The sequence below is a fragment of the Cetorhinus maximus genome, chromosome 29 (assembly GCF_964194155.1).
Source record: "Cetorhinus maximus chromosome 29, sCetMax3.hap1.1, whole genome shotgun sequence".
Lineage (NCBI taxonomy): Eukaryota > Metazoa > Chordata > Chondrichthyes > Lamniformes > Cetorhinidae > Cetorhinus > Cetorhinus maximus.
In genome coordinates, this window is record NC_135907.1 from 24,010,380 (window position 1) to 24,034,177 (window position 23,798).

General features: G+C 44.8%; 1 protein-coding gene across 3 annotated transcripts; it reads right to left on the reverse strand.

Annotated features, from left to right (window-relative positions):
• Window positions 1-1,025: 1,025 nt before the first annotated feature.
• Window positions 1,026-23,151, reverse strand: LOC144669447 (GTP-binding protein 1-like). Of its 3 annotated transcripts, XM_078531881.1 has the most exons (13): window positions 22,633-23,147; window positions 19,218-19,329; window positions 18,739-18,919; window positions 17,762-18,110; window positions 15,868-15,991; window positions 14,138-14,252; window positions 13,172-13,316; window positions 11,263-11,445; window positions 8,326-8,461; window positions 7,507-7,685; window positions 6,103-6,282; window positions 5,812-5,862; window positions 1,026-3,631 (listed from the first exon to the last, which is right to left on the reverse strand). In XM_078531881.1, the coding sequence occupies exons 1-13, from the start codon at window positions 22,876-22,878 to the stop codon at window positions 3,542-3,544; spliced, it is 2,091 nt and encodes a 696-aa protein (XP_078388007.1). In that variant the 5' UTR covers window positions 22,879-23,147; the 3' UTR covers window positions 1,026-3,541. The 3 variants fall into 3 exon arrangements, with proteins under 3 accessions (XP_078388007.1, XP_078388009.1, XP_078388008.1); XM_078531883.1 differs by lacking the exon at window positions 6,103-6,282 and having other exon boundaries at window positions 22,633-23,151; XM_078531882.1 differs by lacking the exon at window positions 5,812-5,862 and having other exon boundaries at window positions 22,633-23,135.
• Window positions 23,152-23,798: the final 647 nt, after the last annotated feature.

Here is a 23,798-nt window from a genome sequence, read left to right on the forward strand (position 1 = left end):
ATTTTGCAGCAGCTCTATTTACTTGAATCACTGCACCTCAAAGTAAGTCAACATCTGTGAAACTGAATGAGACTATCTGAAGGTAATTCTTTCCATTAATGAAAAGGTATTCCCATCCCTTATGGGTACAAGAGTGGTTATATTACTGTTCAGGATTTGACAGTTTGAGTTTGTTAAAGCTGGAAATCAATGGTTACAGCACAGGAGCCCATTTGGCCTGTTGAGTCTGTGCTAGCCCTTTGAAGGAGCAATTTACCCAGTACCACTCCCCTGCCTTTTCTTCGTAGTCCTGCACACTTTTCCTTCATCCTTTTCAAAATGTGGTGCCGAGAACTTGACACAATACTCCTCTAGTTGAAGCAGAAGTTCTTCATAACTTACTTGCTTTTGTACTCTGTGCCCCTATTGATAAAGTGCAGGATGCTGTATGCTTTATTAATCACTTTCTCAACTTGTCCCACCACCTTCAATTATTTATGCACAGTGGACAAAAATGTTTTAAATGTATCTTAGGGGAGAAAAGTGACGCAGGGAGGGAACTCCAAACTTGGGGCTGAGGCAACGGAAGACACAACCATCAATTGTGGATTGCCAATCATGATTGTGCCAAAAGAGGCCAGAATTAGAGGAGCAGAGATATCGCAAAGGGTTGTGGGGCTGGAGGAGATTAGAAAATAAGGATAAGAATTTTAAAATCTCAATGTTTGACAGAGCCATTGTAGGTCAGCAAGTACATGGGTGGAAGTTAAGAAAAGTAGTAGTGTTGGATGACCAAGTTTAGCGAACCAGATCATCTATATTCATAGTATGTGTCATCCAATAGAAACTACTGACAAGCCCCAGCTACATTCTTAACCACATGCACCAATTTCAGTAAAAAGCCCCCTACACAGCCCAGAGTGTATGTATGTACTTCATTTCCCCATTAAAGGAAGTAAAGCAACCACACATTAAAAACACTGCCTTTGACCAATATAGCAACAAATTCTCTCACACTGCAAATAACAAGTACTGAGATCATAACCAAATGTCCATTATCATTTACTTATCAGAATGCAATTGGCCACAGCTGGATTATGTATTTGGACAACACCACACTCAGAATTTTAAAGTTCTCATTGGACAAATAGAGTCACAGCTCAGTGAAATTGAAGGATTTTATTAATAAACACAACACCATGCCCCCCGCTCCAAGAACAGAAAGGGAAGGTCTGACACACTCTGCTTGTGAGAGTTATCAATGTGCCTCTGGAATTAGAAATTACTTAGGGAAGTTGCAGTCAGTGCCCAGGAGTTAGTGATGCTGAGCTGTGATAGTCTGCCCCATGACTATATTTTACTCCATTTTCAAGCTCAATTAAAACGGATTCAAAACACTGCACACTTTTACCACGGGATTATGATGCAAGATATGGACTTCACAGGGTGATTGTACTTGGGATTAACTGACAATCAGAATTGTTGATCAGCTGAGTTAAGGTAGAATATTGGTCTAAGTGTTACTTTATTTCCCTCATGTTATGCCAATACGAGGGGAGAAAAAAACCACTTCGATAGTGCTCTGCTGATCTGGTTCCAGTCTCCACCCTTAGCTTCCAGCTGTTCAAACTGATGACCCACAAGCCTCTGGGGATGGGCAATAAACATGACCACATCACCACCCATTTCTTGAATTAAAACCACAGTCTCTCTCCCTCCCCTCCCCACCCCAACATATGTAAAAACAGTTTCCTATATACCTTGCTACATGTTTGCAGAGTACATGACTGACATCTAGTGCCAGAATAGAATATTCCAAACACGGCAAGATTAAACAGCGTAAGGGCATATCTACAATCTGAGGGAATGAGTACATTTCCAGCTAGGGTCCTGTGGTTGAAAGGTTAAAACAGCAAATTAGGAAATATTTTACACCATGGGAGAAAATCAAAACATTTATCTTAGCAGAGATCACTTTGAAAATAGTGTCAATATTCCAGGCAAGGCATTTTTCATTGTACTGGGTACTTACGTACATCTATATTTTCCAATCCCCAACTCCATCATACAGAAACCATCTTTCCAGTGATCTCCATCTATACCAGTCTAATGTAGTGGCAGACCAATGGATTAGGGACTAACTGCCACCAAGGGAGGAGTAAAAGCTTCTTACTGGTACTTCCTCACCCTTGAATAATTACTCAAACAATATTCTCAGCAGCTGCTTTAGCACAGATACCCAGGATGCTCAAAAAGTTCAAGTGGGAGATAGCTCATTGAGCAAAGATTTCTGCACAGGCCATAACTTAATGTGAATTTCTCAAAGTCAAGAGATTTGTTAGGATCAGAGGTGCATGTTTCCACCTTAGACAGGTCAGCTATTCTTCCAGATTTCATCTCAAAATTGCACCAATTTAATGGTTAATGAACCAGTCTTGTATAGAGAGGGAAAGGAGAGGCAGAAAAGAACCTTCAACACTAGAACCCTCAGCTCCATGTTGCCTACTGCAAGAACAGGACCAAGACCTGGTTAAACACACATTCTGATCTAAACAATATTCCCAGTCACATCAATGCCAACCAACAGAAAACTCAATTTGAAGAGGGGAAAACAAAAAAGCACACATTTCGAGCAATGTTAATACAGCCCCAGGTCCCAATAGCAAGCAACCAGCTATTGAATGGGTGGATTTATACCCCAGCTCCACTTCTTACCTATGCTCTCATGTCCAAAGCTGAAAAAAAATCATCCAGGACGGACACTACAAAACATTTGAATGCTGTACAGCAGGTCTGTCTCACTGACTCTCAAAGCCGGTGTCCCCACCAACTCACTTTGCTACACAATGTGTTTTGGGCTGAGGCTGCAGCACCTTGGGAACGAGGGCGACAGAGATGGGTCTAAACTTCCTGCAGCCAATTACGTGGCTACAAGATCCCAAACACCAATTCTGATTTGATTTTTAAGACTGGGTAAAATTATAGATTCTTCCCCCCTCTACCAGCACCAAATTGAATATTATTGGCCTTACAGATCACAGCAGAATAATCCTGGGCTCTTCAGCTTCATTGGCAAGCCAGACAATAAAAACCGATCATTTATAATTATTCAGTCACAGTCAAGTGATCTGTAAGATCGAATGAACAGAAGGGCAGGCCCAATCTGATTAAAAGACAAGGTGAGGGGCAACTTTTAAAATTAAATACTGGAGTAAAAGAGCCTGGCTGTGTTCCTCATACACACTTCCTGCTCAATTGGAGCAAACTTCCGATTATTTTGAACCTTTTTTTTTTATATCAAAAAAATCTACAGACATGCATAAAATTCAAAGAGACACGTTGAGAACAGGCTTGAAATGCATCAGTCACCGTCTTCAAATGGTTTAAATTGTAAAATCCATTTCAAAAAATGTTTTTTAAAAAATAAAACGATGTCCATGTCACTTCCTGATTGGCTCCAGACACTTCCATAATTCTTTAGGATAATCGGAGAGAGGGAAAAAGAAGGGAGCGGAGGGAGTTTCCGTGCCTTGTGTTGTTGCTTGCTGAAGTCATGCTGTGTCTAGTAGCCCCCGGCTGGAGTCACTGCTGTTCCCTGCGATTTCACTTTGTGTCGTTGTCCTCCTCGTCTTCTCCCTCCACCACCCTTGGGCTGGTAGGAAACCAGAGAGAAGAAACATGCTAAGAGACCAGGAATTCTTATGAAGTTAGTTAATCCAGCAGGTTCAGTAGCAAGTGGACACTGACACCTGTAACGTAGACTCTTGCTGCACCACCCCAAGTAATTAATCAATTTGCCTAAAACTTAGTGATGCATCAGGTCTGGGCCAGTTGACTCCTGCTGCACTATTCTAAAATGGACACATTCATAGGGCACTGAGTGGCAGAGGGGGTGTGAATTCTCATCATGATTGAGTGTCTCACATTCTTGATGCATGTCTAGGCTCAGTCTCAGCCTCAGCCAAAACCCAATAAACTTGCCCACAGGTAATAAATAACCAAGTTTATTCATGTCTGATGTACTTAATGTTAACTTTTTCTCTCTCCCCAAAAGGTGCTAGCCTGATATGCTGACTTATTTCAGATTTCTAGCATCCACAGTATTCAGATTGTTTTTTAAATTCATGTATACTTTTTATCTCCCTTCCCAAAGGCATTGGCGGAGCGCAAGGCCTCTTTATTCTTGTACTCCAATCCTCTTCAATAAAGGCCAACATGCCATTTGCCTTCCCGATTGCTTGACAGACCTGCATGTTAATTTTCTGCGTTACTTGTACCAGCACACCCAAAGAGACAAGTTTCGCACCTTTAAAAAAAATTCTGCTTTTCTATTCTTATGACCAAGTGAATAACTTGACACTTCCCTATTTTGTACTCCATCTACCATCTCATTACCCACTCAACCTGTCTATCTCTTTGCAGCCTGTGTCCTCTCCATAGCTTACCTTCCCATCTAGCTTGGTATCAGCAGCAAACTTTAGATACATTACTCTCTCTCTCTTCATCTAAATCATTAATGTAGATTGTAAGTAGCTGAGACCCCGACACTGATCCTTGTGGCACTCCACTATTCACTGCCTGCTGACTTGAAAAAGCCCCGTTTATGCCCACTCTCTGCATTCTATCCAACCAACTCCATGAGCCCTTATCTCGCCTATTAACCTTTAGTGTTGCACCTTATCAAATGCCTTTTGGAAATCCAGATATACTACATCTACTGGTGGCCCTTTATCTACCCTACTAGTTATATCCTCAAAAAAAAACTCCAATAAATTTGTCAAACAGGATTTCCCTTTAGTAAAACCATGTTGACTGTTCTAATCATACTATGCTTTTCTAAGTGCATTGTTAAGACTTCCTTAATAGATTCCAGCATTTTCCCAACAACTGATGTTAGGCTAACTGGCCTGTATTTCACTTTTCTCTCTCCCTCCTTTCTTGAAAAGTGGTGCAACTTTTGTCAACTTCCAATCTAGTGGGACTGTTCCCAAATCTAAGGAATTTTGGAAAATTATAGCTAGCACATCTACTATCTCTGCAGCTATCCATCTCTTTTTGAACCCTAGGGTGTAGGCCATCAGTTCCTGGGGTTTGGAGAATTTTAGTCCCTTCAGTTCCTCCAATACTTTATCACTGCTGATATTAATTTCCTCATTCTTTTTAGCCTGTGTTACCGTCTATTTCTGATATGGAACTTGTCCTCCACTGTGAAGACAGACAAAATATTTGTTCAATGCTTCCAGCATTTCCTCATTCCTCATGATAATTTCTCCTGTCTCTGCTTCTAAACGGACTAACGTTTACTTTAGCTACTCTATTCTTTATATACTTATAAAAGCTCTCACAATCTGTTTTTATTTTTCTGGCTGTAGTTTACAGTTTATAGCTTTTCCCCCCCTTTTTATCAACTTTTTGGTGGCCGTCTGTTGGTTTCTAAAACACTCCCTATCCTCAGACTTGCTACTGTTTTTTGCAACACTGTAAACCTCTTTTAACCCAATACTATCCTTAACTTCCTGTGTGAGACATGGATGGGCCCTACTGTCTGAGTTTTTGTTTTTGTCAATGGAATGTATTGTTGTTGAACGTTTTGAATGGTTTCTTTAAATGTTTCCCACTGTTCATTTACCTCCATACCTTTTAGTCTATTTGTCCAATTAATCATAGCCAGTTCCCCCTCTTATTCTACAGCGCACCAAATAGATTAATCTCAGCCCTTGGAGACGTGCTTGCACTGACTCTTAGAAGCAAACTGCCTTGCAAGGTTATTCACCAATATTACCAAACCACGCCCCTGGTGATGAAACAGAACAAGTGAATCCATTCAGCTACCTTGTTTTCCTTATTAACATCTCGATTCTGTTTATCCTCCTCTGAAGGCATCTGAAAACCGTGCAGCAAGAGAAAGCAAAGAGACAGACAACGTGAGCAGACAAGACAGCTGAAGATCAAAACCTGCAAACTTCACCACCAACAAAAAGTTGGAGATATCAGCACAATTATGACACTTCCTCTGGGTCACAGCACAGGCTTTAGTAAGAGTGTGCAGCAGGTTTCAACCTTACATCACTGTTGGCTGTACAGTGAGGCACTTGGGAACAGCTTCAAGACACTCTGACCTACCTGTGTTTGGCTCAATGTATGTAGAGCTGTTGTCTGTCCCAAAGACGGACCCTCCTCAAGGGTCGAACCAGTTGCTGCCGGTACCACCTCCTTCTTCACCAGGGTCCCCTTCTTAGTCGACTGCATCTTCAACTGGAGCGGTTTGGTGTTAGATGGCGATGTGTTTGTGGTCTGGATTAACTGGTTTGCGAGACAAACCCGAGCAAATGGTTACCATCAACTCCATTTGGCCAATGAGAATATTTCCCAGTAGCTGATCTAATGCTGTCCCGTTCCCCAGGGCCTCCATGCTCTGCAAAATCCACAACCTGCTTAAGCAGCAACTCAGATCAACTCAAACTCCACGTCACCCAGACAATACACACACGGGCAGGCACCAGCTATAATATTTTACCCCAATCTCTCAGCTCACAGTCAAGGCATTGAATTAATGGCTGAACTATTCAGGTTTTAAGATGCAAGCTATTGAAATAACAAAATGCTGACAAATATTCCATGGCTGAAAATTAATGGCATAGCTGGTGTAGCATCACGTCATAACTATGTGTCAATCCCTCCACTCTGCTAGATGAGCTGATTTCAGCTTGGTAAGCAGGGTGAGACACCACAGGTAACCTCAGCATTCCTGGTTAGGGACAAGACAGTGATGGCATCCTCTCACTGCCCATTAACAGATACTAGTGGAAACGGTGCCCATCAGGACAGGATTAAGCTCATCTTAATACTGGGGCTCAGAGGGTTAAACCTTGAGGCCAGTTTGAATAGTCTTGGCTTGTATTCCCTGCAGTTTAGACGATCAGGTTGCAATCTAATAGAGATGTTTAAATGTTAAAAGGATTTGAAAGGAAAATCTCAAACAAGGAGGCATAAAATTAGAGCCAGGCTATTCAGGATTGAAATCGGGAGGATCTTCTTCACAAGGAGGTAGTGGAAATCTGAAACATTCGCCCTCAAAAAGCCGTGGCTAACTGGATTGGAGATCGATTGATTCTTTTTGTTGGTTATGGGTATCTTGGGATACAGGTGAAGAGCTGAGGTACAGAATCAGCCGTGGTTTAACTAAATGGCAGAACAGGCTCGAGGAGCTGAATGGCCTCCTGTTCCTATGACTGTGATGCCCTTCGGGGTGGGGGGCGGTGGAGGTGGTGGGCAGCACGGGAAGGGGGCCAAAGAGTTTGCATCAAAGTTCTCAAGAACAGGGCTGCAAACCAAATTTCTCAGCACCCTGGGGTCTGCACAAGCGTATCAATGGGAGTTTCATTCCTGCTTATGTTTGGCCCACCAAGCTCTGAATTACAACCAAACAGTCCAGAAGGGATGTGAAGTATTCCTCCCCAGTCACCCTGGCCCAGATGCTGGTCATGATCCAGCTGTGGCTCAGACCCAACACTGCCCTCCTTTTACCTTGGTTATAGTCCCCACAGCTTTGGTCCGGCCCTCTCTGAAGACAAGGCGCTGATCAGCGTGCAGGTACTCGGGGGTTTTGATGAAGCGGAAATGGACAGTGGCCTTGTCCCCTGTCCTTAGGCAGTCCTTGCTCATACACAGAATGGTGGCTGTCTGACGGATGCTGCCACAGTGCACTGCGGGATAGGAGGAGTTAAATGAGTAATTGATCAGAATGTTCACAACGAAACTGCTGACTGATTCACCCCAGAGGGAGGGTAGAATTAAGATAGTCTTGCATTTTTATAGCAACTTTCTCAACCTTTGTTTTACAGCCAATTAAGCACTTTTGGAAGTGTAGTCACATTATAATGTGGAAACGCTGCAGTCAATTTGCATACAGCAAGCTCCCACAAACAGCAGTGTTCGTGCCCAGATTATTATTATTTTTTTTAAAGTGATGTTGGGAAAATAAAATAAATAAATATTGGGCAGAACATGCAGGATTAACCCCCCTGCTCTTCTTAAAGATAATGCCATGTGATCTTTCACATCCACCCAAAGGGCAGCTGGAGCTACAGTTTAATGTCTTCTCAAAACACTAGCACTTTCGACAGTGCAGGACTCCCTCAGTACTGCATCGGGGGGGGGTGTCAGCCTAGATTACAGGCTCAATCCCTCGAGTGGGCTTGCCCCAACTCTTCTCACTGACAGAAGCCGGCACTGGATAATTAACTCCCTCCCCAGTCATTTGAAACTTTTCGGAGTCTGGTATGGAGAAGATTCACTTATGAGAAGTGATACACAATGAGCAAGTTCCATCCCCAGTTTGCTTACCCATAGCCTGGTACCGAGGGCTGATTGTTGTCGGATGGTGCAGCACTAAGATTTCTCCCTCGAACTCCCAGGATGCCTGAGGGTTGAGTTTCGGAGATACCATCACCATTCCCTTTCTGATGGATGAACGTTTAATCTGGGGGTGGGGAAAGAGGAAGTGAGAATCTCCGCTTTGGGCCAGCATTTGTTAAAGGACACACACATCCGTAAAGTGCAATTGCTTCAATATTCTCAAAATACGACCAATCTGCACGAGTTACACATGTGGATTTTAGGTGTAAGGAAAAAGATCAAGAATTCATCAGGATGTTCAGGTTGCAGCACAGGTGGAATGTTCCTATCTCCTTTTCAAATTCACATCCAATGTCCTTTTAAATCATCTTCTGCCTCATAGGCCATGCGAGTCAAACATCTTGTGATCTAATAACTGTAAGCATTTGTAATGTTTCCATGTGTTAGCCCTCAGGCTACACCCCAATATATTTCACCTATGTGCCTCTTGAGTGGATGACTTTTTCTATCTACGTTTTCTCTCTGGCAAAGTTTCTGTTCTAGACGTTATGTGGCGGCATCGCCTGTGAATTGAAAAAGGAACGGTAACCCTGGCCATCAGCTTCTTTCTGACCCCGGAGCCTCAGAGGCCAGCAAGGAGTAGGGATTGAACGTGGGTCTCAGTATCACGCTGGTCATACAATTATCCACTGACTTACAAGGATGATATCAGCACTGAGGGGTTTATAATAATGCCAAACAACAGGCATTTGAGAAAAGTTACAGCTCATGGAATAAAAGGGACAGTAGCAACATGGATACAAACTTGGCTGAGTAATAGGAAACAGCGAGCAGTGGTTAATGGGTATTTTGAGCTGGAGGAAGGTTGGTAGTGGAGTTCCCCAGGGGTCGGTATTGGGACCCTTGCTTTTCCTGATATATATTAATGACCTAGATCTTAGTGTGCAGGGGACAATTTCAAAGTTTGCAGATGATACAAAACTCAGAAGCATTGTAAACTGCGAGGACGACAGTTTAGAATTTCTAAAGGACATGGCCAAGTTGGTGGAGTGGGCAGATGGGTGGCAGATGAAGTTCGATGCAGAGAAGTGTGAGGTGATGCATTTTGTTAGGAAGAACATGGACAGACAATATAAATTAAGGGATACAATTCTTAAGGGGGTGCAGGAGCAGAGGGACCTGGGTGTATATGTGCATAGATCATTGAAGGTGGCAGGACAGGTGGAGAGAGCAGTTAATAAAGCATATAGTATCCTAGGCTTTATTAATAGGGACATAGAGTACAAGAGCAAGGAGGTTATGCAGAGCTTATGTAAGACACTAGTTAGACCTCAGCTGGAGTTCTGGGCCCCAAACTATAGGAAAGATGTAAACACGTTGGAGAGAGTACAGAAGAGGTTTACAAGAATTGTTCCAGGGACGAGAAGCTTCAGTTATGAAGCTAGACTAAAGAGGTTGGAACTGTACTCCTTGGAGAGAAGAAGGCTAAGAGGAGATTTGTTGGAGATGTTCAAAATCATAAGGGGGCTGGATACAGTAGATAGGGAGAAGCTGTTCCCGCTCATAAAAGGATCAAGAATGAAAAGGCACAGATTTAAAGAGATTTGCAAAAGAAGCAAACGTGATGCGAGAAAAAACATTTTCACACAGCGAGTGGTTCGGGTCTGGAATGCACTGCCTGGAAGTGTGGTGGAGGCAGGTTCAATCAAGGCATTCAAAAGGGCATTAGATGATTATTTGGATAGAAACAATGTGCACAGTTACAGGGAAAAGGCAGGAGAATAGCACTGAGTTATAATTCTCATTTGGAGAGCCGGTGCAGATATGATGGGCTGAACAGCCTCCTTCTGTGCTGTAACAATTCTGTTATCATCAGGAAAGGATAAACAGGCCACGGCTCTTTTCTCTATAACAGGAAAGTAATGTTGATTGAGAGAGATCTTTAAAATTATGAAAACAGTTTGATAGGCTAAACATAGAGGTGTTTCCACTTGTGGAATGGGGGCTATGAGGAGCTGGCATGAAAGAGGAATTCAGGCCTGGGGCAGATCAGCCATGATCTTATTGAATGGCAGGGCAAGCTTCAGGGACAAATGGCCTACTCCTGCCCCTATTTATGTTCTTATGGCTAATAAATATCAATTAGTCACTATTAAATCCAATAGGGAATTCAGGAGAAACTTTATTCAAGACTGGTGAGAATGTGAAGCTCACTACCACAGGGAATGGTTGAGGCAAATAGAATAGGAACATAGGACCTTCAGCCCTTCAAACCTGTTCGCCATTCAATAAGATCATGGCTTATCTGGTTGTGGTCTCAACTCCACTTTCCTGTCTGCCCCCCATAAACCTAGACTTCCTTGTTTATAAAAAAATCTAACTCTCTTGAATAAATTCATTGACCCAGCCTCTAACTGCTTTGAGGAAGCGAATTCCACATGCTAACAACCCTTAGCAAAAATCTCTCCTTATCTCCTTCTTAAGTGGTAGACAGCTTAAAAATAAGAGGTGCCGCCTAGTTCTAGCTTCCCCCACAAGAGGAAGCTTCTTCCTAGTATCCACCTTATCAAGTTCCCTCAGGACCTTGTGTTTCAATAAGATCATCTCTATCTTGATGCATTCAAGGGGTAACTAGATAAACACGTAAGGAGAAAAGGTTAGGGCAAGCCGAACTAGGGTGGGAAAAGGCTCGTGTAAACAGTAGCATGGACCGGTTCGGGCTGAATGGCCTGTTTCTGTGTTGGAAAATGTCTCGGTCTATGTAATTGAAGGGGTTGTACGGTGCTGCTTATACATGGATCAGGAACTGTATACAAAACGGACATTGGATTCGACATTTTTACAAGCACAAAATAGCTTGTTGTGAGAATAGGAGAGAACATTGGACAGCAAGGTGCAAGTGTGTGTGGAGTGAGTGTTACACACCTTCTTCAGAGCGAAGGATGCAGTCTGGCCACCTCGAACCTCCCGGACTGGCATTCGTTTCCTGTGGATTGACTTCACTGCGATGGGCATGAAGTTTCCCAGTGGGTCGGGTCCCAGCAGTAATATGTCATTTAATCGGATCAGACCTCTTAGCGTCGTCCCAGATACTACGGTACCAACACCCTAGAAAATAAAATGGAACAGGATGGGATGGTGGTTTACAATTTAATGCTAAGCATCAAGTAAACCTGTCTGGTGAAAATCCATATCCCTGCTTTCATCCACAATGATGAGCAAGATTGCTACCCATTTTCAGCAGAAACATCTGTGTTTGCTCCACCCTTTCGACGAATGAAAGCCTTGTTTACAAAAATAATTCAGTTGCATTTTTTTATAAAGCACTTGCCCCCGGGAAGGTTCCGAATGCAACGAGGCATAATAACTGGTAATTTAGGGTAACACCGTACTTCGTGCTTCACAAGACCCCACCAAAAAAAATTAAATTACTAGTTAATTTTTTTTTTTGGTTGTGGTGATTAAGGGATAAATATCAGCCAAGAAACAAAAACACCACTCCTACTCTTTGAATTGCATCATGGTATCTTATTTACTTGAACAGGGGACATGGCCTCGGCTGAACATTACAATCTGAAAGATGCAGCACCGACAGTGATGCACTCCCTTAGTGCTGCATTGGCGTGTCAGCTGACACCAAGTCAATTAATTCTAGCTTATTTTATCAGCTCAGACCAAGGTGGCCCCACCGCACACCAACCCCTTGACCTCAAGCCACACATCTGTTTGTCCAGCACATGAATGCACCTTCCCCGGGCTATGTTCAGGGGAAGATGGTGGGGTAGAGGTAATGATTCTGGATCTGGACTAGAAATCCAGATGCCCAGGTAGCGCTCACAGCAGCTGGTGGAATTTAAATTCAATTAATAAAAAAAAAAACTGGAATTGAAAGCTAGTCCCAGTAATGACCAGGAAATGGTCATCGATTGTTGTAAAAATCCATCTGGGTCACTAATGTCCTTTAGGGAAGGAAATCTGCCCTCCTTACCTGGTCTGGCCTACATGTGACTCCAGATCCACAGCAATGCCCTCTGACGTGCCTAGCAAGCTACTCGGTTCAAGGGCAAGTAGGGATGGGCAACAAATGCTGGCCTTGCCAATGACACCCGCATCCCATGAAAGAATAAAAAAAAAACTTCAGGATTGGGGCCATCCCACTGACCAGTTGATAGCTGGCCTAAGCCAACAGGTCAGAGAATCCCATATCAGTGGCTGGACTTTGTGGGTTAAGTTTGATAGGGTAAACGTAGAAGTGGTGTTTCCACTTGCATGAGAGTCCAAAATTACAGCTCATAAATAGAAGATAGTCAGTAATAAATCCAATAGGGAATTCAAGAGAAACAGGCAGCAGTCAGCAAGCTCCATCCTCTTCAATGTCACTGGATCAGGAAAAATAATGGATCAACCAAGCCTCCAGCTCCTGATCACTGTCCAGGAACTCCTGCTAGAAAAGCATACGTGATGTATTGGCCTCTGATTTCCGTGACTGAACACTCAATGTTCAGCTCCCACGTGAACAATGGCCTTTTAAGGTGATGCATCATTGGTAGCTGTGCCTTCAGCCATTTAGACCCCAAGCTCTGGAATTCCATTCCTAAACCCCTCCACCTCCCTGTTCTCCTGTAAGAGGCTCCTTAAAATATACCTCTGTATTGGTCACCTGTCTTAACTTTTGTGTCTTTGACAAGGCATCAATTTTTGTTTGATTGTGCTACTACATTAGAGGCACTGATGTACTAGAGGAGTGACAGGGAACTCTCCTCGGCAAGCTTAATACATGGGATTAATAGAGAGGCGGTTTTGTTGCACCCAGACCCCATATACAAGGTCTCACCGGGACGGAGTAAGTGTCGTCAATCTGAAACTCTGCCGGCTCATCCTCCTTGAAACTTGTCCGTGGTGACAACAGGTTCAAAAACATCTTCAGCAGTTCCAGGTTCTCCCCAGTCACATTGGAGATCTGGAAAATTGGGCACATCCTGAGGCAAAGGAAAAGGGAGGGGCTTGGTTACAGGGAGGACATAAACTGGCATCAGATAAATGAAGAATTCACATACAACAGACGTGGCAGGTCAAGGACAGACACCAGGGACACTGGACAGGCAGCATTTGCGGAGCTGAATAATTAGGGCAATGAGCGCCTCCTGAGTCGTACAGCCATTAGTTTATACACCTTCCTCCAGTTACCAACAAGACAACAGGATGAAACACTAATCTGGTGAACCCATACTACTGAACTTCCCAAAGCTTCCGGTCTCACAGCAATAAGCTGCCTGAAAGAAGCATGTCCCATTTAGCTTCAGCATCAAGCGCTCCAAGGCAAGCTCAGCATGGATTAGATAGCCAGGATCACAAGGCTACAGAGAAAAGACAGCCTTATTAGACAAAGAGAAAAAGGCCATCACTGCTATCGACAGTCACCCTTTTGATTATGTTGTACCATCTCAGGCAACACCCACTTAGTTGACAGAGCAAGCACAAGGCACAGAGCGAGCGCCCTGTTTCAATTGCTAATTGCACTGAGTTAACAGATCACAATCAAAGCAGTAGCAGCAGGGATGCTGTAACTAGCTACATGTTGGGGAAGGAGATATTAAAATAAAACCCGATACCCCGTGACCTCACCCTACTAGAAGCACACATGCCGGCCCACTGGACGGGGAATGGATTGGGTGTTGGCAGTGAAGTCCAACCCAGTTAAATAGCCCAGAACTGAACACTGGCCAGGCTCTCTGCTTTCAGAAGGCAGGAAAAAATATTCAGAAGTTCTGCCTCCGTCAGCAGACTATGAAGCCTTTACCTTTCAGAGCTGAAGTTCGACGCTGTAACAATCACATCATCCTTGTTCTGGACCAGGACTGGTATCTTTCTGCAGCCTGGAGACTTCAGCAACCTCTGCAACAACTTCAGAGTTTCTGATTAATAAAGAGACAGAACCAAATCCGTCAACCTTTGGTCATTTCACCGGCAGTAACAAATTACAGCGCTGCAGGACTTGCGTCCTACCATCTGGATCTCCTCGCTCTACCTCCCCACCTTTATAAACCTTTGTAAAAGTTCTCTCTTCCATCAAGGTTTTACTCCTGCCTTCCCATCCCAGCTGACCGTGTTTTCTTTGCATCCACCTGGGGATATTCCTCATGTTTAAAAAAAAAGGTGCTAGATAATTAAGTTGAGAACTTTCATTAAAAAAGCCTTTATAAAACAGTATTTTAACATTTCTTTTCAGTAATTATCAAGACAGTTGATTACAATTGGGGGATTTTGCTCTAACATAGTTGGCACTAGTCACATGTACCATATAAAAAAAAAGCATTAAAAAAAAATCAGATTTACAAGGATGGTGCCAGAACTGAGAAGTGGCACTATCAGGAGAGATTGAACAGGTTGGGGCCAGAAAAAGAAAAAAATGCTTAGAGGAGGCCTGATAGAGGTCTGTAAAGTTATGAAAATGTCAGTCAGTTGTTAGTGGAGAAAATGTTTCCATTGTGGGAAAATCCAAAACTAGAAACCATAAATACAGGATCCAAAAGGGAAAATGAGGAGATCTGTCTTTACACACAGTGATTAGAATATGGAACTTGCTACCACAGGAAATGGTCAAATGTGTTCAAAAGGAAACTAGATGAGAGAAGAGGAATTAGAAAGATATGCTGAAAGGCCAAGATGAGGCAGATGGAATGGGAGGAGACTTGTGTGAAATATAAATACCAGCACAGACTAGTCAGGCCGAATGGCCTGTTGCTGTACATTCTACGTAGCCAATAGGGAAACAGATCAATAAATAAAATGAGTGACAAGACATCATCCAGGGGGAGGTGATGGCGTAGTGGTATTGTCACTGGACTAGTAATCCAGAGACCCAGGGTAATGCTCTGGGGACCAGAGTTTGAATCCTGCCACGGCAGCTAAAAATCTGGAATTAAAACCATGCAACCCATTGTCAATTGTTGTAAAAACCCATCTGGTTCACTAGTGTCCTTTAGGGAAGAAAATTTGCCATCCTTACCTGGTCTGGCCTACATGTGACTCCAGACCCACAGCAATGTGGTTGACTCTTAAATGCCCTCTGAACTAGGGATGGGTAATAAATGCTCGCCCACATCCCATGAATGAATAAATAAAATTTTTAAAAAACCATAATTGGTCCTGAGATTGCAACGCTCACATACGTACAGTTTGTACATTTTGTGCATTCTTTGGCTGAAGAAAAAGGAGTGAGTGTGCCTCATTTCTGTAGTTACTGAACAGTAGTAATTGTTTTTTTTAAAAAAAAGATCTAACTTTGGAGTATGTTTACCTGTATTGTGTGCAAGACATTTTCTGCTAAAATTAGTGCCAATTGTCAAAACAGTGTCATTGTAGCCATACCTGGGGCGAGTCAGCAATGAAGCAGCCTCTGCCAATGTTCACTGGCTGCATATCAGTCCACACACAAAACAGAAGCCTCACCTGCCACAGGTGGCTGGAAATAAGACCCTCCAACGTTTATAAATTAATCAAATGGCAATTTAGTATTTCCCCTCTTACCCTGTAGGATGTTAGCTGGACACATGTCTATCTTTGTCACCACAACAAATACAGGAACGTTGAGGGCCAGTGCAAGTCCCAGGTGCTCTTTGGTCATCCCCACGATTCCAGCATTACTACCGACCTTTGGAAAAAAAGTTCATCCAGTCAGGATGAAAAAAAAAGGCAGCTGACAAATAGCAGAACTAAAGTACTAAACTCCTAGTCCCTTTTGTAAAAATCTTCATCGCGAGCTGAATTACAATAAAAGTACTTTCGTTGGCTATGATAGGACATCTGAAGCTTATGAAAGGCACTACAAAATACAAGTGTGTTTAATCTCTGGTTGAGCAGAGCTCCTGTGATTGTCCTCCAACACCTCTAAGGCAGGGACTTGAGCCCTGGTGTGTTCCAGACCGTCAGTGAGCACTCTATCATTAGCCTGTTCTGTACTGCTGCTGGTTATGGTTTGCAGGCGGACCCCTAACCTAAGGATTAACTCATCTAACTTTCCTAAGGTCCCACTCCCCTCCTCTAAGCCCTCAATTCACTGAAGCAGGTGGTACTAATTTTCTTTCAAGTAGCTGTTTCCAGTCCAATTCTGTGAAATCATGCTGGTGCAGAACACTAAAGAAAGCTCTCCTGCTTTTGGAAACACTGCTGTGAAATCTTTTTATGCAGTTCTTGGAAGTGAGCGCATTAGGTAACCAGCATCAAACAGTCGCAGGTAGCACCAGGTTTTAAACACAGCCTGACACAAAGCTTTCAAGGTTTGATTTGGTTTTGGGCAGGGCAAGAGGATACTATTTGCACTTGTTTCTGAATCATGATCATCAGGCTCCATCTCTTCAAACACTTTGCTCACACCTGTTGCCTGCACAAGCTGATAACAGGCAAAGCCCAATCACACTGGCTGACAATCCACCATCTCTACCCGTGGAGGGAGGCAGGGCCTTAAGTGGAAACTAAAGTCAGTCGATCAGGTGTTGTGAGACTCCATTCCCCTACATGGCCCCAAGAGTTCTCTGGCTGCACAGAAGCTGACAGAAACCTTTCCACAGTGTGTACTTTTAAGCACGGCAGTGCACTGAAAGTTAAACCCAGTTTCAGCAGCAGATGGGTGGCCTGTAACTGGCTTTTGCACCCCAGCCTACAGTGCGCAGTGAAAAAACATCAGCAAAGGCACCTCATTGGGACGGCCAGGCGCAAAACCTGTTTGAACAGCGCAACAGTCAAGATCAGGCAAGGACAGGACCAAGCCCACCTGAAATATTGTTTACCCCCACAGCTGAGCAACAGGCCTCACAAGCCTGGGGAGGGTGACAGAGAGCAGCAGACAATCATGGAGATGAACTTCAGCAGTGTTCTAAGGTGGGCAGGAAAGAGGGGGGAAAAAACCCACCAAAAGAATGGAGTCCACATCAACTAAATCTCTTTTGGATATTTACAATTTCAGCGCGATTCAGTTGGCAACTCTCTCGCCTCAGAGTCAGAAAGTTTTGGGCTCAAGTCCCACTCCAGAGGCTCAAGCACATAATCTAGACTGATACTCCCAGTGCAGTAACAGGAGAGTGCTGCACCATCATTGCTGCCGTCTTTCAGATGTAGCGCCAAGCCAAGGCAGTCTGCCACTTGGAAGTGGACATAAAAAGATTTCACAGCAGTTCTAGTTTCCAAAAGCAGGAAAGCTTTCCTCAGTGTTCTGCACCAGCATGATTTCCCAGAAGTGGACTGGAAACAGCTACTTGAAAGAAAGTTAGTGCCAGAGCAGTGGGAGGCATTCAAGGAAGAGACAGAGAAGGTTCAGAATGAGTATGTCCCCAGAAAGGAAAAATACTTCACTGGCTGCAAAGTCATTTGGGATGCCCTGAGGTAGCAAAAAGTGCTGTATAAATGCAAATCTTTTTATTCTCACCATCAACATGCAGAAGTCTGGTAGATGCCCTGTCATTCCAAACACTGTGGTCTTAAGGTATTTCTCATGTCCTGCCAGGTCAATGAAGGTGATGACTTTAGTGGATTTCTCACAGATTTTGGTCCAGTCCAGCCCACCGCCATGGCTGTCTGGTTTGTTAACAACATCCCCAGTGCTGTCAAAGCCTAGAATGTCATTGCCAACACTGCTTGTCCGCCCAGATTCAACCTCGTGCTTGTGACGGAAAAGTTTCTGCCGTGCAAATCCTCGCCCGTTGTCAAGTTCACCATGTGTCAGTACGCCCAACAGCGTGCTCTTCCCAGCATCCACATTGCCAACAACTGCCACCCTGTGGGGAGAAAGATGGGGATTAGCTCCAGTAATTGCAAACTGCAAGCTGAATAGAATAAGGAGCACTCATTATCTATAGGCTGCGGTAATCATCTACATCCAGGAGCCTCCCAGCTTTGCCGTTAAAGGGAACTTACATACAGTTAATTCACTTCCATTTACAACACATTCCTTGAAACTCAATAGATTCCAGTTCTAGTTTCCATTTTCCTGACTCCATTATACTTCTGCGTCAGTGAGTGTCTCTTTATATGTGCTCAAGTTGACCATTTATCCAATGTCCTCCATCTCTATGCATTTAACCTCAGCTGATACAATTAACACCTGTAACAGTGTTGTAGAATACAACAGTTAGGCCAGACAGGGTTGAGCTCTGTGATTGAACAGCCTAATGACGCTCAACCTCTAGGCTCACACACAAAGATAGGTCAATTGGGCAAGATGCGAGAAAGTAACTGACCCGCAAGAAAGTCAACGCCTTCAGGAAAGGAGGAGAAACAGGAACACTCACTTTCCCCACCTCCTAAACAACAAAAAGAAACATTGATGATTCCCATTCTTCCAGAGACGCTGACTGACCTGATGAATATTCCCAGTTTAAAATTTTGACGCCTCCAGTCCCTTACCTGACCTCCAAAAAGTCATTCTCCCCAACTCGCTTCCGAACTAAGTAGTCAGCCACTTTCCCTCCCGCCTCCTGACGCTCTCGGAGAAGAATGAGATCAGAGTAGATCTGCTCAGCCAGACTCTTGACAGTTGCTACAGACGCTTCAATGTCATCATCATTTAGACCGTACTTCTTGCCATCTGGAATAAAGAGAGCACAAGGATTAAAATGGAGCAGGCTGCAGTCATTTCATTACCCGGTTCATTTTCCTTTGGGAATGCAAACTGCGTAGGGTCATAAAAGGGACTGATCAAAAATTGACTGTGTTCACCATGGTAAACTTGCAAATGCCAGATGGAGACAATCTTAAAATTAGGAGTAGGAAGGGAAATTTTTCCACCCAAAGGACATAAAATGGAACAAGTTACCAGTAAAGGACATTAACATTGATGGTATAAATAATACATTTATCTAGAAATAGGCTTATTAAACCGTTACCTGATCCTTGTCCAATTACGTAGATGGTCTCCCCACAGCCCTCGTCCATTCGCTCTCGCAACTGTTTCAGCAGGCAGTCATACTGCTCCGAACTTGGACTCACCAACACAAACTAAAACACAAGAAAGGAAACAAGATCAGTGCAGATTTCAGGGCTGCCTGAAGACACTCTTGTCAAATTCAGCCTAACACCAGTCAAAACAAAGCAAGCTTGCCCAATGGTCAGTCTTGGAAATGCAATGGTTAAGTTTTGACCACACATTTTGTTGCCAGGTTTTATGAAGTGCTGTCTTGGTAGAATCCAAAAAACAAGAGCGTTTTTTTTTACACTACTTGGAATTTTAGGTGCATTGACAATCCAAATGACGTCCAGTTGCTTGGACTCACATTGACAAATGAATATCAAATCAGCAAACACTGAAAATCAGAGACAAAAATGAAACCCTTTGGAATACCCAAGGAAGTCAATGCTTTGGGTGTCACCTTCAGCACTTCTGGAGGGTTAAAGATAAACTGTCCACCTGTCCATTTCTTTTCAAAGTGATTACTGCACACAGATCTAGGATTCATCTTTAATCAGGGCGAGGATATCAGGTTTGTTTGCATACATCCCAATCATTGCACATCAAACAATTCATTGTGTACCACACAATAGGACAACATGAAAGGCACAATATACAAATACAAGATCTTACCCTCCCCTCCCTCTTTACAGCTGTAGTCAAATGATATCAATTTCACTCTTGCCTTTCATGTTAGCTCTGTCTCCTACTCTCATTTGTTACTACAACTGAATTGAGTCTCAGTTATTTGCTTTTGTTGTCACTACTCTCCCTCCCAGAGTATTTCATTGTAATTATTGCATCTATTGGATTAATTCCAGTATCTGGCTGTCAAATACAGCATGTCTCCTGTTTAAAGTTGCGGTGCAGTTGCTATATCCAGTAAGTAATTATAAAATTCTCTCATCTTTAATGAGGCTATGGTTTATCCATCTCATTCAGCCCAGTAATAAATACATTTCACCTCTGCAGCAAAACATTTAAAAAATGTTTCTAAAGAATTATGAATGCATCCCCATCTTACACTGGACGACAGATCTGTGTCCTACACACACAGTTCTTTAATTTAAAAGCAGCCAGGAGTGTTGCTGCATTTGATGCTCAATCTGATGGCAGGATTCCTACTTGCTGATCAATATCATAAGTGTGCATTTACACTATAACTCACGGCCGTGCAAAGCGTTTGCCAACCACTGCCGGCAAAAAAAGGTCATTCGTTGGTGGAATCTTACTATGCACGAATGGACTTCCGTTTTGACAGTAAAGCACCTGGGGACACCCGGAGCACCCAGGTTTCTAAATAAATACAAACTTATTTATGCCAGTGTTAAATTTGCAGAAGGCTTGCCCTTTGGAACATGTCAACGTTATAAAGGGGTGATAAAACAAAGTGTGTGTGTAATTTGAACACAGATCTTATGGACTCAGCAGTGGTGTTCCCACGCACCTACTGCCATTGTCCTTTTAGGTAGTAGAGGTTGTGGGTTTGGGAGATGGTGTTGAAGGAGCCTTGGTGAGTTGCTGCAGTGCATCTTGCAGATACTACCCAGACTGCTTCATTATGTGAGGAGTTGAAAGTGAAACTGAACACTGCATCCATCAGTGAACATCCCCATTTCTGACCTTACAATGGAGGAAAAGGTCATTGTGCAAGCAGCTGAAGATAGTTGGGCCTGGGACACTGCACTGGAGTGCTCCTGCAGTGATGTCCCAGAAATGAACAATTGGCCTGCAATTAGCATAACCATCTACCTATTGTTATGAATGACTCCAGCCAGCAAAGAGTATTCTCCCTGGAACCTAATGACTTCAGTTTTACTAGAAATTGCAAGATACTGAAATTACTTTCTAAAAATCGATCGAGCATTGCGTCAGGTCAGGGCATCAGTCCAGATTCGGTCTGCAATTACAGCGCAAACCAAAGCTGCTTGGGTGCATCCAGTCAGTAATTGCCAATGCCACTCAGTTAGTACCGAGTGACAGCCAGGGGAGAGTGCAGCAAGTCAATGAACGTAACCTATAATTCAGAAGGCCATTCAGCCCCTCAAACACAGTCTGCTATTCACTGGATCATGGATAATCTGCATCACAACTGTTTACCCATAATCCCTTAGTACCCTTATCCAACAAAAATCCATCAACCGAAAAGCAGAATATTGCATATGCTGGAAATGTGAAAGAAATCAGAGTTAATGTTTCAAACTCTCTCACGCCACAGTTGCTGCCTGACCTGCTTGAGTATTTCCAGCATCTTCTGTTTTTATTTCAAAGAGCTACGAATCTCAGGTTTGAAAGCTGCAATTCCAACTACCAGTGTTTTCCGATTTTACTCCTGAATTACAGGCCAATTTCAGGAGCTGGTTTTTCAAATAACCAATTGAGAAATATTTTACTGGCTGTAAATCGCTTTGGGACATCCCACAGCGATGAAAGATGCTACAGAAATGCAAATCTTTCTTTTTCTTCTACCAAAGGTTGAGATGTTCCCTTATTGTGTATTCCCCTACAAGGGGAAAGTTCCTCTATTTGATTACATCAGATCTGCCTCAACTTTGTAAACTCTAAGGAATATAAAGCAGGTTTATGCAATCTTTAGGGGCACTTGTGCCCCCACCGGTGTAACACCCCCCTGCACCCCTGCACCCCCATGCCCCTCTGATATTCCACCTGTCCCCCCCACCACCCCCAGTGAGAGCCCCTTGCCACCAATCCCTCTGACCCCCTTGACCGCCCTCCCTGTGCCCGTCCCTGACCCCACTGCCCCCTTGACCACCTTGCCTGTCCCTCTGACCCCACCGCCCCCTTGACCACCCTGCCCGTGCCCATCCCTGACCCCCACCGCCCCCTTGACCGCCCTGCCCGTGCCCGTCCCTCTGACCCCCACCACCCCCTTGACCGCCCTGCCCGTGCCCGTCCCTCTGACCCCACCGCCCCCTTGACCACCCTGCCCGTCCCTCTGACCCCCACCACCCCCTTGACCGCCCTGCCCGTGCCCGTCCCTCTGACCCCCACCGCCCCCTTGACCGACCTGCCCGTGCCCGTCCCTCTGACCCCACCGCCCCCTTGACCACTCTGCCCATGCCCGTCCCTCTGACCCCACCGCCCCCTTGACCGCCCTGCCCGTGCCCGTCCCTCTGACCCCACCGCCCCCTTGACCACCCTGCCCGTGCCCGTCCCTCTGACCCCACCGCCCCCTTGACTCCCCTGCCTGTCCCTGTGACCCCACCTGCCCCTTGACCGCCCCCCCGTGCCCCCCACCCCTAGACTGAACCACTGGTCACTGACCATTCGCCCCAAGGCCCCCGGCTTCGCCCCCCCACCGCCATCCATCCATCCCTGACCCTCCCGTTTACCTTGGACGCCAGGTCGGGCTCCAGCTCGCCGTTCAGATTCTCGCCGACCTCCCCGTCCAGCTCCGGGGCGAAGATGCTCGGCAGCTCCCCGGCTCCGGGTCCAGGGCCGGGAGACATGGGGCTTCCCGAGCGCGGCGACTCGCCGCTGGAGGAGGCCGAGCCCCGTCTGGCGGCGCCTTTCACCATCACGGCGGCCGCTGCCGAGCAGGGGTCCGGAGGCCCGGCCGCCGCCACCGGCGCCGACATGATTCGGGGCCTTTCAGCGGGAGGGGGCGGGGCCTGCGGGCCCGGCACCTTTAAGGGGTTTTAAAGGGAAAATAAAAATCCTCCGGAAAATAAAAAAAAATCCAAGCCCACGACGCAGCAGGCAGTTTCAAGACTCCCCGCCGCTCTCACCAGAGCCGGCGGTTTCAAGAATCCCCAGAGCCGGCGGTTTCAAGGCTCCCAGCGCACGCCCCTCCAGCTGGCGGTTTCAAGGCCTCCCCCGCCTCTGTTTGCAAACACTGGCTCGAGCGCCGCACTGCCAAGGCCTTTTTTTTTAAATTTCTTAAAATCATTTGACATCCCCTCCCCCCCCACTGCCGCCGCCTCCTCCTCCTCCTTCTCCTTGTTGAATAATCGATTTAAATCGCGCTGTATTCCTGGTTTCCAAGTCAAATATTTCCTCGGGACGTTAATTTATATCGGACACCGGCGGGGAGGCAGGTCCAGGAAGGATTGGCCAATAGCCGCACCAGGAATTGGAGATTGACGTGTCACTCGGGCCGCATGAACCAATCATCGGCTTGAGCTGAGAGGCGGGATCTCCTGTGCTCACGTGTCCACTTTGATTGACGTATCGCATTGACCAATAGGATAGCGAATCGCCACTTCAATCAGACATCCTATCCAATCAGGGACATCGCTCCTGTTGTTTTCATCCTGATGCAACTTTGGTGCAAGAGAATAAACCCAATAGAATAAACTCTGCAATTGCCTGACCCTTCACATAAACTCATCATCCACCTTCAATGCAACTGGGGATTTTTTTTCCTGATGAAACAAGTTGAAATGTATTGCAACCATAACAACTTGCATTTATTTAGATAGTTTTTATTTGGTCTTGGGATCCAGCATTTATTGTCCATCCCTAACTGCCCTTGTAGGACAGACCAGGTAAGGGCGGC